Here is a 15731-nt window from a genome sequence, read left to right on the forward strand (position 1 = left end):
CATCAGCACATGCTAATTTTACTAAATGCTTAATATGGGTTGCTTAAAGTTACCGAGCATGATGCACATGATACAGCGAATTAGGCAAAATAAGATGATACACATGAGTGGATTTGAAAGCGTAATGTTAAATTTCAAGGAGTCACACCAACCTCACTTTGTCTAACAAATGGATCCAACTTCCACCTAACAAGCTCAAGTGCATAGAAGGTGGTTAACTGAGAGACCAGAATGGTAGTTTATCGTGGATGGGAGCTAGAGATGTCCCCAAGTAAAGGAAGGGAGCTCGGGCTTATTCTTAAAATACAACTGCCGTTACCAAAGAGTTATTTAAGAATCCGACCCCTGAGGTTTTGGTAGAGGCAAAGAAAGTGACAGGTGAGGTGGTTTGATCGCTGTACAATAACATTTAAAAAGATGCATTTTTCACTTAGAAGATTACGAGATGGTGTTCAATTCAAGAAATGGAAACAGAATGGCCAAAACAGCGTCCCGAAACACTGATTTATGTCCCTGTCTCAATGACAAGAAGTCCCCTAGCTTGATCCTTGTCTTGGTCCACTGTGTCAAACTTTCAAGTATCTTAAGTGAAGACATTGATTTGATTTTTTTCACAAGAGGTTCAAAAGGGACTTTAGACCCAAAAGTTTATAGGGTTTACAAACTTTCCATTTCAAAAGCAACCAAACATCTGTCTCTCAGCATTTCATGACCACACCAAAATCTATATATATGTATGCATTAGATCCAATCAATGAGACCGCTGCAGCAAGAAAGAATCAGGCGAGTGTAGCTGAGAAACCGATCACGCCTGCAAAAACAGCAAGCAGAGGGCTCAACCTTTATGTTTACAATTGCAAGTAAAAGAAGAATAGAAATTTGAAGAGACGGTTTTATTATTCAGAGAACCTTTTAAACTCGTAAACTGACCTGTTGCTTCTTCTTCTTTGGCCGTCTCTTCCTTTTGGGTTTATGAGCATCAGAATTGGAGCTCAGGTTGCTACTCTGACTGCTATATGAAGTTGCGTCAGAACCCCTGGCATTATATAAAGACTCACTTCTTCTGTTTGAAGTGTTTCTCGAGGATGATGGCATCTCATTCCTCTGCATAGACGAGCTCTTCCTAGCATTTGGTCCAAATCTTGATTGTGGTGGTGGCATTAGAGCCCTGGCCGAGTTTTGCTTCTAATCAGAGTTGGTCACAGAAACAATGTTTTTAGTAAAAAGTGGCATCACCAATAATGAGTCTCAATCATTTTTCTACTACACAGCAAACATCCATGAGGTTTCAGTTTTTTTTTCCTTTAATATCAAGAAAGCTCATCATACCTGATTCCTTTCATCACTAGACATGCCAGATGTTGCTCTACTAGAAGCAGCCTCCCTGAGAAATTGTAGATTTATCGACAGAAACTAAAGAGTAAGGTATCCCACATTTACTAAGACCTACTTTGTGCTTTTATCAGTCAATTCATCATCTGCGTCAGCTTCATCGCTTGAGCTCCCTTTGTCAAAGAAATCATCATCACTAAGTTCCAGAAGACCATCATCTTCACTCCCCGTCTCTGTTTGTCCACATCACAAAGTTAAGATAAATCATCATTATTATTTAATATAGTTACAAATAAATAAGCAAATCATGTTTACCTTCTAACTCTTTCCCACAAGCAGCAGCAACAATAATATTGGCTTTGATCTGCTTCCGCATTTTACTTCTCCGCTCAATCACTTCTGAATCCTCAGCTCCAGTAAACAGAGATACATACTTCTCATTCTTGGGGAAGAACTACAAAATAAAAAATACATTAATGCAACTAAGCTCATTCTAATTCATAACAAAGACAAACTTATCAGAGCTAATTTACCCTAACATATTCAAGATCTTCTTTGAGTTTACAGAGCTGCTCAGATACGTCCACAGGAGCAGATGAAGTACGTTGTAGCTTCTCAAGACGTCTGATGCTCCTTTCGATCTTTCTCCGCTCTAATTCAAGAAACAAAGTTGTAAATTTGGGAGACAGACAGCAAAATAAAAAAAAAGTAAAAACGGGGACTTACCAAAGAAGCGAATCTTTCGGTTCCTGAGGAATACTTTACGTTCAACAGCAAGACGAGTGTGGTCATCTTGCTGCTTCTTCAGATACTCCAACTTGTGTTTTAGAGTCTCTTTGACTTCACGAGGCAAATCCTACAAACACAATTGAATAGCCAAATTACGGCTGGAAATTTAATAGAGAGAGAGAGAGAGAGAGAGAGAGAGAGAGAGAGAGAGAGAGAGTGACTTTGCGAAGAAAGCGTTCAACAGAACGCATCTGGTTCTTGAGAGAGACAATCTTAGGTTTCTTCTCGACGCGTAATCCTTTCGACCTCCGGCTGCCGCTTCCCGCCGTCTTATTCGGTTCCGAAACCCTTCTCTTGGCATAGCCGCCGTGCGCCATGGTCCAAGGAGAGAGAAAGAGTCGAACAACTACAGACAGACACAGATTACTAAGGGTTTGTGTGTTTTGTTCGGCCTTCTATACGCCTTAAACACTGCGTTTTAGGCGAAAAGCTTGACCCGAAAAGTTTAACGGGTGACTGGATGGATGGATTGTACATGTGCGTCACTAATTTAAATTTCATTTTAAAAACATCTAACTTTGCTGTATGAAACAAGAAAAAATTACATTTATACACACATTTTGACTTTCTAATATCATTCAAATACCCATTTCACTGACCACACACTTTTGAGTGACTCACTGTCCAATATACCCTTGAAACACTACTCTCTCCTCTCTTGTTTTATGTATTGCTATACTCTCTCTTCTCTCCTCTCTCCTCTCTTCTCTCTTGTTACTTTTTTTTGTCAAAATCTCTCATTACTTCTTATTCTAACTAATCATGCTTTTTAATTAATGTTTTAAATTTTAAAAATTAAATTGAGAAAGCCCAGTTTCTCAATTGTGTTCCCAAATCACTTACCCAATTCCATTATCTCTCGTTTCTATTCTATCCGATGAAGAACAAGAACTCTTATCAATAACCTTAATCCTACGCTAAAATATCTTATGTCTCCTCTCTCAATCGATTTTCTGTGTCAACTCCACTCTCTTAAATATCCACCGACAAGAGCTTTTTTGACGACGGCAGATTAAGCGACGAGTTTTTGATCTTTCATGAAATCGCGAAGCATGCGATTTCATCGGGAAGTAAGTTTTAATCTTTTTGTGTTACTAAGTTTTGGTGGACACACTAACTTCATCGGCTTTTCAATTTTACATGTCTATTGTCTTCGTGGACATGATTCTAATTGATATCCTTTTGTTGTGTCCACAAAAGACCTCGTCCACAAGGCATTATCCATAGTATGTCGAATCTTCATCCATAAAACCACTTTTAAGATTAAAGCCATTGTTTATACTTCTTTTTGGTTTAAATAAAAACAAGCAGAGAAATACATGATTGTAAAAAAGATTGTATACACAAGTTTGATTGCATATAGTCTAATATGTTTAGCCATCAACATTACTCTGTCCACAGTTTGTTTGTTAAAGCTTATCCACAAGTGCTAATAAAATACATATCCACAGTTCATATATTATGTCATTCATCTTGATGTGGTCATAAACTAAAAAAATGTAAATTATCAAAATATATTAATATGAATTTCAAAATAAAAAGAAACAAACATATATATATATATATATATGTATTTATATATTAGATATATGAAATAAAGAAGAATATAAAAAAATCACTTTTCTATAATAACTCGTATAAACTAAATTGTCTACTAGCTAAACATTATTTCAACCAGAACACAAAGTACCCATCATCAAAGAAGAAGGGCATTTTTGTCCAAAATGCACCTCGGTTTGTGGAAAAGTGCTCTTCTATCAACTTTGTGTCTTTTAGTGTAAGGAAACACAAGAAAATGTCTAATAGTGTAATGCACTCATGAAACAAGGGATACTGGGTTGATATCCGCGCTTTACGCGAAATGAACATTATATATAAATTATTTTTACTTATTTCATCATGATTCTCCCTTAGTCTCTTAAATCTCTGATTCTATCTTAATCTCTTCTCTAATCTTTCCTAAACTCAGATTATTCATTGCATGATGAGTTATAGCTTAATTAGGAGATAGCTATGGGGAAGATTGACTGCTGAGATGTGTTACCCAGTCAAAGGATTTTGAGTTTGTCATTTGATTATTTTTAAGAAGCTATGCATATGATTTTGATGGTGTGGATCATAACAGTTACACAATCTCTTCATCATGATTCTCCCTTAGTCTCTTAAATCTCGTATTCTATCTTAATCTCTTCTCTAATCTTTACAATATATATAGGCTAAGAAACTAGTGTTTCAAAATGGATAAGAGAACATAAGCATGTGAAGATTAGACAGTCCTAAACTCAGATTATTCATTACATAAGGTATATATATATTTAGATTGAGAATCCGCAGATGAGAGCTAGAGTTTTGCAGAGGCGCCACTGGCATATTGCTGACATTCCTCTGGTGGTTAACGAATGGTCTCCTGAAACTGCTCTAGGCCCACCAGACCTATCTGCCATGCCCATTTGGATTGATCTTAAGGGTGTTCCGAGCCTTTTGTTTTCCCACAAAGCTCTGAAGTGTTTAAGCCGTGCAACAGGGAAGTTTGTTAAGCTGCATCCTCATACTGAGAAGTGCACTAGACTTGATCTAGTATATGTAACTGTGTATAAACTAAGAACTATTTGATTTATTAAATGATAAACCATAAAACTTATAAAAATAGTTCAAATCTTTCATTCTTACAATTATAATAGCTAGATAGGATATTAGGTAGAAACAAACATTTGATAAATGATCAAATCTCTCATTCTTCGAACAAATTCAAAAGGAGGTGACTGGAATCTTGTCATGATATTTCATTAAAAGCTTTTTAGAAATAAAAATCAAGACTAAATTATTTAATCACAATGAAATAATATATATATATATATATAGTGCTTCCAATGTTAAAAATCACACCAATTTGAAGAAGTGTATTTCTGGGATTGTCAGGATCAAATAACATATTAGAAACTACCTATTTAAAAAAAAATTGTGTACATAAAAATATATACATTAGAGTAAACACATAAATCAAAACCAATACATTTTCTTTATTTACAATCATGTTTTTGGTAAATAAATCAAAACAATTATTTTATTTACTTTATGTGGTATATAATTAAACTTTAGTTATATGATATAAATATATATAGTATATTTTAATATAAATATTTATTATTGACACTTCCTACTCATATGATTTATTAACATTTGTATATTTGTTGTAACAAAAATTTAAACCGTTAATCACAAAACTTTTAATATGAGTTTTTCAATACAAATTTCAAAATTAAAATATTTAGATCTCAATAATTTTTCAATGCAAATTTTGAAATTAACATATTTCATATTTTTATATAGTATATAATTTAATTTAAATAATATTTATATATATATATGTATATATATATATAATATGAATATTTATTATGAGACTTCATATTCATACGATTTATGATTATTTGTATCTTGCTTGAAAAAAAATTAGTTAATTCATTGATCACAAAACTTTCACCGTGGGACTTTTACCATTTTAATAATTTATAATCGTTTAAAAAAATTAAAATATAACATATAAGAAAAAATGTAATTGTTTTAATAATATAATTAATGTGATTGTTTAATTTCTTTTAATAATATAAAATTGAACAAAAAAAGAGTGAGGATACAAAAATTGTTATCCAATATGTATTATTCACAATTATTAATTATCATATATGTGTTAATCATATTAAGTGAATCCATAGCTTGTATTTAAGGAAAAAATTGAGAGTATTCTTTTGAACACTACTAATCAATTTAATAGTTAGTTTAATAAAAAATATAATATATATTTATATGAACCAATTTTTTTTTTTTTAAGATTCTAAGATTTATCCTAGTGATGAGATGTGGCTACAATAACATTTTGTAATGCTCCAAAATTAATATATAGTGGATGAGTCATAACATTAATACACGAGTCATAACACTATATCTTGTCCAATTTAATGTCATATTTATTGCTACCGATTTAACAAAATGTTTACATCTATAACATTATGACATACTAGCATTGTATTTCTTTCTATAGATGTTAGTTCTATTTTGTATATAAAATTTGCTTAATACCTACTAAATGTTCATTGACAAATTATTGGTATAAACTTTGACATTGTTACCATTGTGCTAAAATCATTTTTTAAATCATTTTTAAATCAATTTAACATTGTTATAACATTATTATTTAGATTTTGTCATATTTTATTTACTTTATGTTGTAATTCAAACCTACCTATTAAGTAATTCTATTCAAACCTACATATTAAGTAATTCTATGTAAGTTCTTTTGACTACAAATTGGTCTATATAAATAGTGAAATATTATATTCTTTACATCTTTGACCAAGAAAAAATATTTTATTTCTATGTTATGCATGACTGTGTTATTATATATAATATGAAAATAATGAAAACTACTTTGAAAATAAATCTGAAACACTAAGAAAATATGACTATCACCATGAAGACTATAATCGCGTTCGTCTTTACTATATTCTTCATCATATCTTGTGCTAACTGTATTACTAAAATTCCTAGTACTTCAGGTAATAGTATATTTTTATACCCCTAGTTAATTATAGAAATGACAACTAATATATGTACTGGTAAATTTTTTTTATAAAATAGGTTATAAAATGAAGCAGGATACAGACTTTTGTCGATACCCAGAACCGTGTAATCATAAAGGAGAAGAAGGCTGCATGGAGATCTGTCAAATTTGGGGTTATTCCCAGGGTCACTGTAGGTCTAAAAGCATATGTTGTTGTGTATAATAATAAATATAAACTTAAGTTTAAATCATACGAATGTATTGGTATCTACTATAGATATTTTATATGTTCTAAATATACATATACAAAATTTCTATAAAGGTTAATTTGCAATTGAATTAATGCCAAATAACACCAAACCTGACATCACCCGTACACCAAACCTGACATCACCCAAAAAGTAACCACACATATATTTCAACCATCGGGGGGGGGGGGGGGGGGGGGGTAGACCAACTCATTATCAAAGACCTCTTATATGTATACATGAAAACCAATCAAAGATTGAATTCATCTATCCTTGGTTACGCTCTGTGCAACGAGATCAGACTCTCTATTGGCTAAACAAAGGATATCTCATGGGACGAGTTAAAAAGACCAACATGACATTAATCATTAACAGCAAAAATCACCCTATTTACATTATGACTAATGAGGATTTGGTTCATCCTACACGGGCATCCTTCCTTTCTATATTATTTAGACTTGTCTGTAATTATTGAGAGCGATGATATTATCATAGCGTGACTATTCCAAAAAAAAGTTTTCTTTTAGTTCAAAATGATCAATATGTGGAATCAGAACAAGTGATTGCCGAGATTTGTGAGGGAACATCCACTTTTCATTTTAAAGAGAGGGTTAGAAAATATATTTATTCTGACTCCGAGGACGAAATGCATTGGAGTACTGATGTATCCCATGCACCCGAATTTACATATAGTAATCTTTTACCAAAAGCAAGTCATTTATGGATATTATCAGGAGGTTCTTGTGGATCTAGTCTAATTATTTTTTCGATCCACAAAGATCAAGATCAAATGAACATACCCTTTCTTTCTGTCGAAAGAAAATCTATTTCTAGCCTCTCAGTGAATAATGATCAAGTGAGCCAAAACAATTTCAGTTCAGATTTTTCTGATAAAACAAAATCTGAGATTCCCAATTATTCAGAATTGAATGGAATCGTAGGTACTAGTCATTATAATTTCATATATTCTGCTATTTTTCATGAGAATTCGGATTTATTAGCAAAAAGGCAAAGAAAAAGATTTCTCATTACATTCCAATTGATTCAATAGCAAGCGAAAGCGTTCATACCACATTCATGTATCTCGATTGAAATACCCATAAATGGTATTTTCTGTAGAAATAATATTTTTACCCTTTTTTGATGATCCTAGATACAGAAGAAAGAGTTCTGAAATTCTTAAATATGGAACTCTAAAGGCGGACTCAATTGTCCAAAAAGAGGATATGATTGAGTATCGAGGAGTCCAAAAATTTAAGACAAAATACGAAATGAAAGTAGATCGCTTTTTTTTCATTCCTGAGGAAGTGCATATTTTACCCGAATCCTCCGCCATAATGGTATAGAACTATAGTATCATTGGATTCGATACCATAATAACTTTAAATATAAGAAGCTAAGTCGGCGGGTTGATCCGAGTGGAGAGAAAAAAAAGGATTGAACCCAAAATATTTTCGGGGGATATCCATTTTCCGGACAAGACAGATAATATATCCGGACATAGTGGCATCTTGATACCACCAGGAAGGGGAAAAACAAACTCTAAAGAATCCAAAAAAATGAAAAATTGGATTTATGTCCAACGGATAACACCAACCAAGAAAAAGTTTTTTGTTTTGGTGTGGCCCGTAGCCACCTATGAGATAACAAACAGTATGAATTTAGCAACACTCTTCCCACAAGATTTCTTTCTGGAAAAGGATAGTATTCAACTTCGAGTTTTCAACTATATGCTTTATGGAAATGGTAAACCAACTCGAGGAATTTCTAACACAAGTATTCAATTGGTTCACATTTGTTTAGTCTTGAATTGGGACCAAGACAAAAAAAATTATTTCCTTGAGGAGGTCCGCGCTTTCGTTGTTGAAGTAAGTACAAAGAGTTTGATTCGAGATTTCATAAGAATTGGCTTAGTGAAATCCCATATTTCGAATATAAGAAAATGAATAATCCGCCGGATTCGGGATTGATCTCTGCAGATTCCGTGAATCTTTTTTATTCGCTTTCTCCCAAGGCTGTCATTCTTCAACAATCGCTTAGAAAAAAATCACGGAACTATTAGTATGTTCTTAAATTGAAATAAGGAATCCCAATCTTTGTTAATTTTATCATCCTCTAATTGTTTTAGAATCGGTCCATTTAATCATGTAAAATATCACAATGTTATAAACCAATCAATTTAAAAAAAACCTCTAATTACAATTCAAAATTCGTCGGGCCCCTTAGGAACAGCTATTCAAATTTCGAATTTTTATTCATTTTTTCTTTTACTAACTTATAATCAGATCTATGTAATTAAATATTTTCAATTTGATAACTTCAAATATATTTTTCAAATAATTCACTCTTATTTAATAGATGAAAACGGAAGAATTTTTAATTCCTGCAACAAAGAACTGTAGTAGAAAGCTCGTCTACCTATGCATTAAGAATGTTTTGTCATAATCTCTTAGAACCCATGCAATCCCACTTGATTGCAAAGACTTATCCCAATCCGCTTCAATATTGCGTTTGAACCCATTTGCGGGTGGCGGATTCCATTTCTTAATTTCATAATAAATTTCTTGAGTTGTCTCCTCATTTTCTTTCCCTTTGTCAACTGAGCCATGAACCAAAGTTCAGTTTCCTCTGTTGCTTTCTGCATAATCACATTGAAACAAATCACATTCATGTTTTTCCATAGGAACCAAATGATCCATGGATACAATCTTTTCGTTTCTATAATTGTAAATTTTCTTCTTACGAAGCTGCAAGAAATAATAAAAGTCGGAAAAGAGTGTTGAGTTAAAACCATCTTGAGGTAGAGTTAAAACTATCTTGAGGTCCATGTCCACACTTTTTTTATAAATTTTAATATATAATATATATATATATATATATGAAAATGATGTTAAAAGGTAGATAATTATATATATATATATATATATATAATTTATCGTAAAAATTATATTTGTTTTATATATCTTAAAATTTTAGATAAAAATAAATAAATAAATACATAAGGTAGAACAATAGAAACAATAATAACATAAAATATAAAATAACTAAAAAACTTCTTTCCCTTTATAAATCCAAAGAGAAAATTGATTTTTTTAGTGACTATTGACTATTGTTTTCATGTTCGTATCTCATTTTCTCTCCTAAAACATTTCTCCTCAGGAAAGCTTATTTCCCTTTATAAATCCAATAGCCACTAAAAAAATCCATCTTCCTATACACCTACCATAATTACTCCCATAACTAAACTAAAGTACCTAGCCACAAACCAAACTATCTAATAACTACACACTTTCTTAACCAAACAAAAGTATCCATTGGCAAACACATATGGCATTTTTTGTCCACAATGGACCTCGTTTTCAGGAATAGTGCTCCTCCAACACACTGTGACTGATTGTGTAAATAAACATGAAAAAGTAACTTATTGCGTAAAGAATCATTACCTTTTATGATCAATTAAAGTTTTTGTTTGTTAGTGGATTTTGAGATGGCTATGGACATGAATCGCAAGAGACGATTGACGAAGAAAAAAACGTGGGTTTCGTTGGGACACAAAACCTAACATGGATCTCAAATGGGCCATAAACAAACAAGATGTAAAGTGTCAAAATAGAGACATGTGATTGGTTGATTATTTTTGCTGATGTGGATAGCTTCAGCATTAAGCATATTGTCCTTGTAGTACTGGTAGAAATTTTAACGTTATTGTAACACAAGCTTCATTATCTTTTTTCATATGTTCTTTTATAGATGAAAATCATCGAAGGTACACTAATCATTTACAACAAGTTGCATATAAAGAAGCAATCAAATCCTTAAGTCAACCCGACAACACAACCCTATACCAAAAAGTATGATCAAAGTACCCATGTCTCAAATGTAAGATTAAGGAAAAAGTGGATTGGGTGGATAGGTTCATGCGTATATGTTCGCGTGGACATGTTCTTTTGGATATTAAAACATTAGGAATTGCAATCTACATCAATCCTAACAATACACCATGAACAAGCTCACATAATCTCATATAAGTCATCATTAAAGAGAGACATGGGTTTCGTGAACAAAGTTTCAAATCTTACAAAGTTTGTGGATGATGTTTCATATGTCAATATTTGTGGATGGGTTTTTCGTAGGACAAGCTTATCATATTCCCAATCATCTTACCATTGTTCTTCTAATATGTAAAAACATATATAATATATGAAAAAGTTTATTTTTTGTTTTTTATTTTGATATTCATATATGTATTCTTTGATATTTTATAAAATTTTAAATGTTAATTTATTAGTTATTTTTATGGACATTGAAAGTGTGGATATTCGTTTTGTTGATAGGATGATTGTTGCTAGGGCTAGAGTGCATAATTGAAAGTTTGGGGCGAAATCAACAGGATCTATAAGCAAATTAAAGAATTTTGGGGTCAAATTGCAGATATCTGAAGCTTAAAGGACCAGATGTGTAAAAATAAGGAACTTGAACATTGTTGCTCGGGCTTTCCCTATGCAACTGAATTGACGACGAAGAGGCATCCACAACGATCCGACGGTTGAATGAACTGACGGTTGCGAGGCTAAATCCAGTGTGAAGAAGCATACACAGGTGAGGCCGACTTGGACGGTTCTTTTTTTTTTTGAAAGAATGTTAAATTTTATTCCTCAAAAAAACCTTTTTACACAATGAGTGCATCCCCTTATCTAAATCTTATCTCTATACCTTCATGAAAATACTACTATTTCTAGAGATATTTACATACGAGTACCAAACCAAACTTGTAAAGAGCCCTCCATTCCCTTCACACACTTAGATCTTAACAGACTGAGCTTGTTTCTCACATTCTTATCAACCAGCTTCTTCAAAACATTCACTGGGATCAGCTTCTCATCATGTTTCACTTTGTTCCTCTCTCTCCATATTGTGGATAATGCAGTTTGAAAAGCATACCGAAGACAGAATAGCTTCATCTTCCCAAGATTCCCTCCAGTAGCGATTCTATTCATGATCACAGACCAAGAATTTGAGAACAAGTTACCCATAATCCCATTAGCAAGACTCTCCCAGATCTGCCCTGAATAAGAACACTCAAAGAACAAATGGTCTCTGCTTTCGCAAGCACTCTTACATAATACACATGTCTCATCCACCCCTGGGTTCCACTGAGCAATTCTATCCATCGTAGATAGTCTGTTTAAGTTTGCCAGCCAAGCCATGAATGCATACTTAGGTGTTGCCCGAGAGAACCAAACTCCTCGAGTCCATTCACATTTCGCCTTCCCCTCACGAACTAATCTCCATGTTTCAGATGTTGAGAAAGATCTATTATATCCTGATTCTCTTCTCCGCTGACTCACATCATCCAACTCTTCACTAAGAATGTCTCTCATGCTTCTTAACTCCTCCTCAATCTCATTTAGCAACCCCACCCGATGTCTTCTTCTACCTCGAGGATTAAAAACAGCTTCTTCAACAGTGGCTTCTCTACGAATTCCCATATCTATAAACCCTCTCTCACCCAATTGATCATAGATAACACCCCGATCACTCCACTTATCAAACCAGAAGGAAATATGATGCCCATTACCCACCTCCTTTCGATAGAAACTCTTTGCTAACTCTCTGAGCTTCAGCAACTTCCTCCACATCCAAGACCCATCTTGAGTTTTCATATTCACTTCGCAAAAACTTTTCTTCTTCAGCAAACTAGTCTTTACCCATTTACTTCATAATGACTTCCCAACCAACAGCCTCCAGATTAACTTCAGCCCACATATTGTGTTTACTTCTTTCAATACTCTTATACCCAAACCACCTTCATCTTTCTCTTTACAGACATCTCTCCACGAGACTTTTGCCCCCGTAGTCTTAAGATTTGGACCAGACCAAAGAAAAGCTGAGCAAAGTTGCTCAACTTCTTTGATACATTGGCTAGGTAGTCGAAAAGCTGCTGACCAGAAATTAACAATACTATAACCACCTTTACCAATTGCAATCTCCCAGCGTAAGACAAATATCTACTAGTCCAAGTATTGATTCTGCCTCGAATTTTCTCCACCAGTGGCTGATAGTCCTGCTTCCTCATAACCTGAGTCATGAGAGGTAAACCCAAATATCTCACAGGTAGAGTGCCCTCTGCTAACGGAAAGTTCAACAGAATCCTCCTCTTCTCTTCTTCAGCTACTCCAGCCATATAGATAGTCAATATTTCAATGCTTATCTTCAACCCAGACCAAACTGCAAACTCTCCAAACACTGCCAGGGCCCCTTCGATGGACGCTTTAGAACCCTCTACGAACACCATGAGATCATCTGCAAAGCACAAATGGGTGAGAGAGAGAGGACTACATCTAGGATGGAATTTGAACTGTTTCTCTGAAGCTGCCTTATCAATCTTCCTCGACAAAATGTCCATACAGAGAACAAAGAGATACGGGGAAAGAGAGCAACCCTGACGTAGACCTCGTGAACTTTGGAAATAACTTGCCAATTCTCCATTTACCTGAACAGAGAAAGACGGGCTTGTGATGCAAAGTCTGATCCAGTGAATAAATTTGCTGGGAAATCCCAACGCTTCCAACCCCTTCAGAACAAACTCCCACTGAACAGAATCAAACGCCTTTGAGATATCAATTTTCATGACGCACCTCGGTGAGATTGACTCCTTGTGATAGTGCTTCACCATCTCTGAAGCTAACATAACATTTTCCATAAGCAATCTTCCTTGAATAAAAGCTGACTGATTTTCACTGATGATACTAGGCAACAACTTCTTCAGTCTGTTAGCAATAATCTTGGATACAACCTTATACAAGACATTGCAACACGCAATTGGTCTGAAATCATTCATCTCCAGTGAGTCAGTCTTCTTAGGAACCAATGCCAAAATCGTTGAATTCACTCCTTTCGGCAGAAAACTGAATTTGAAGACAGATTGAATAGCCACAACAAAATCGCTTCCTACAATTGACCAAGTTAGCTTAAAGAACTCACAGGGAAAGCCGTCCGGACCTGGAGACTTATTTGTTGGCATGGCAAATAGAACTCTTTGAATTTCCTCCGCAGTTACATCTGCCTCCAGCATAGTACAATCTTCCAAATTACATCTGAAGTTCATTAGTTCTCCCAACTCCTCCACTGTGATACCTTTATAATCTTCAGGGCAGAGATTCAGAAGTTCAGTAAAGAACTTTTCCACCTCTGATTTGATCCCATGCTGATCAGTAACATTATTACCATCCATACATCTTACCTCTCGAATCATGTTCTGAGCTTGCCGAGTTTTTATAGTATTGTAGTAAGTTTTATTGTTCTGATCCCCTACATCCAGCCAGTGCAGTTTCGAGCGTTGCTTGAGAAAATCTTCTTCCAGTGAAGCAACATGCAACCACTTCTCATAGGCTGCTGCTTCCTCCATTGCTGCACCCTCACTTGGATTTAGAAGAGTTTGCTTCTGCTTCCCACATAACAACTCATGAGCCTCTTTACTTCTTTTTGTGAGATTTCCCACTCCCTCTCTTCCCAATTCTCGTATCAACGGCTTAAGATTCTTGAGCTTCTTCGAAAATCTGTATAGTGCAGAAGTAGAGTGAAACAAAACCTCAGTTGTATTCCAAAACTTCTGAATCATAGGAAGAAATATTGGTAAAGCGCCAATAGCATTCACAAACTTGAAAGGCCTTCGAATCTTTTCTTGAACTGGCTTCAACTGAATTCTACAACGCATGTGATCCGAGCATCCTCCTGGCTCAAATATGGAATATGCATTAGAGAACCGTTGAAGAGCCGCATCATTCATCAATACCCTATCCAACTTCTTACAAATAATCCCTTCATCCTGCTTATTACTCCAAGTAAACAATGGACCCTGATATCCCAAGTCAGACAAGTGACAATGTAATATCACCCTCTGAAAATCTCTCATGCCTCCTGAAACTCTACCCAAACTTCTCGAATTTTCCTCACCATCCAAAATCTCGTTAAAATCCTCCATAATCATCCATTCTTTATTCTTGAACATTGCAGAATCATGATGATAGCAGAGATCTTCCCACAGCTCTTTTCTTTCTTCACTATGATTTTTTGCATATACAAATGTACACAAAAATTCATCTCCGCCTTCTAAACCCACTGAACATGTAATAAGTTGATCAGATTTATAGACCAGAGTCATACGGACCGACTCCCTCCAGAGCACCCATATTCTACCTCCAGGACTGCACTCGTAATTTGTCATCGCAGACCACTCCCTGAACCCCTCTTTTGTTATCTTCCCAGCCTTAGTTTCCTTTACCCTTGTTTCCAAAATACAACCGAACTTCACTTCTCTATTACCAATCCACTCCTTGACTACAGAATGCTTTAAAGACTTATTGAATCCTCTCACATTCCAAAAGAAACTCGACATATCAGTTTTTTTTTCGAGAAAGCCTTGTGCTCTTAGCCGGATTTACATCCTGAACTTTAGCCTTCGGCCCTCCTTTTAACCCTTTCCTCATTACTGCTTTATCTTTGCCTCTGCTCTGCTGCTCCAATATATCATCCTCTAGTAGATCACTACTCTCGATCATCCTTGTTTGTTCACTCTCCTCCATCACCATCTTCATTATTCTCTTGATCATCGCCCCCTATCTCACCTTCCTCTACTTCTTCTATATCATCCACAATCAGCACATAGTACTTTGAGGCTGATATCTGAACTTCAGGAATATGCTCTGGTAGTGATCTCCCTATTTTTGCTGGCGAAACCATTTTCCAGTTAGAACCCTGATTATCTTCCTGATTATTCTTTACCTCTTCTTCCTTTTCCT

General features: G+C 34.6%; 2 protein-coding genes and 1 long non-coding RNA gene across 4 annotated transcripts; 1 reads left to right on the forward strand and 2 right to left on the reverse strand.

Moving 5' to 3' along the window:
* Positions 1-579: 579 nt before the first annotated feature.
* On the reverse strand, positions 580-2554 carry LOC106408423 (rRNA-processing protein EFG1-like). Of its 2 annotated transcripts, none has more exons than XM_048759501.1 (8): positions 2283-2554; positions 2059-2188; positions 1866-1984; positions 1648-1786; positions 1451-1565; positions 1330-1384; positions 931-1185; positions 580-811 (listed from the first exon to the last, which is right to left on the reverse strand). In XM_048759501.1, the coding sequence occupies exons 1-8, from the start codon at positions 2436-2438 to the stop codon at positions 806-808; spliced, it is 975 nt and encodes a 324-aa protein (XP_048615458.1). In that variant the 5' UTR covers positions 2439-2554; the 3' UTR covers positions 580-805. The 2 variants fall into 2 exon arrangements, with proteins under 2 accessions (XP_048615458.1, XP_048615457.1); XM_048759500.1 differs by having other exon boundaries at positions 910-1185.
* Positions 2555-5489: 2935 nt separating this feature from the next.
* LOC125588069 lies at positions 5490-7003 on the forward strand. The gene is made up of 2 exons (XR_007324470.1): positions 5490-6677; positions 6760-7003. It is a non-coding gene; the product is annotated as an uncharacterized LOC125588069 (long non-coding RNA).
* A 4672-nt stretch (positions 7004-11675) lies between these two features.
* LOC106408424 lies at positions 11676-12593 on the reverse strand. The gene has a single exon (XM_013849207.1). It carries the CDS (start codon positions 12591-12593, stop codon positions 11676-11678), a length of 918 nt encoding a protein of 305 aa, XP_013704661.1.
* Between the last annotated feature and the right edge of the window lie 3138 nt (positions 12594-15731).

This window comes from Brassica napus, chromosome A2, assembly GCF_020379485.1.
Source record: "Brassica napus cultivar Da-Ae chromosome A2, Da-Ae, whole genome shotgun sequence".
In the NCBI taxonomy this organism is placed as follows: Eukaryota; Viridiplantae; Streptophyta; class Magnoliopsida; order Brassicales; family Brassicaceae; genus Brassica; species Brassica napus.

Excerpts from the sequence above, each read along its gene's own strand:
- LOC106408424 (XM_013849207.1), bottom strand. The coding sequence starts at position 12,593 with ATGAAAACTCAAGATGGGTCTTGGATGTGGAGGAAGTTGCTGAAGCTC.
- LOC106408423 (XM_048759500.1), bottom strand. The coding sequence starts at position 2,438 with ATGGCGCACGGCGGCTATGCCAAGAGAAGGGTTTCGGAACCGAATAAG. Across the intron at positions 1,985-2,058 it reads CCGAAAGATTCGCTTCTTTG|AGCGGAGAAAGATCGAAAGG; the intron begins GTAAGTCCCCGT and ends TTCTTGAATTAG. Across the intron at positions 1,385-1,450 it reads TTGACTGATAAAAGCACAAA|GGAGGCTGCTTCTAGTAGAG; the intron begins GTAGGTCTTAGT and ends ACAATTTCTCAG.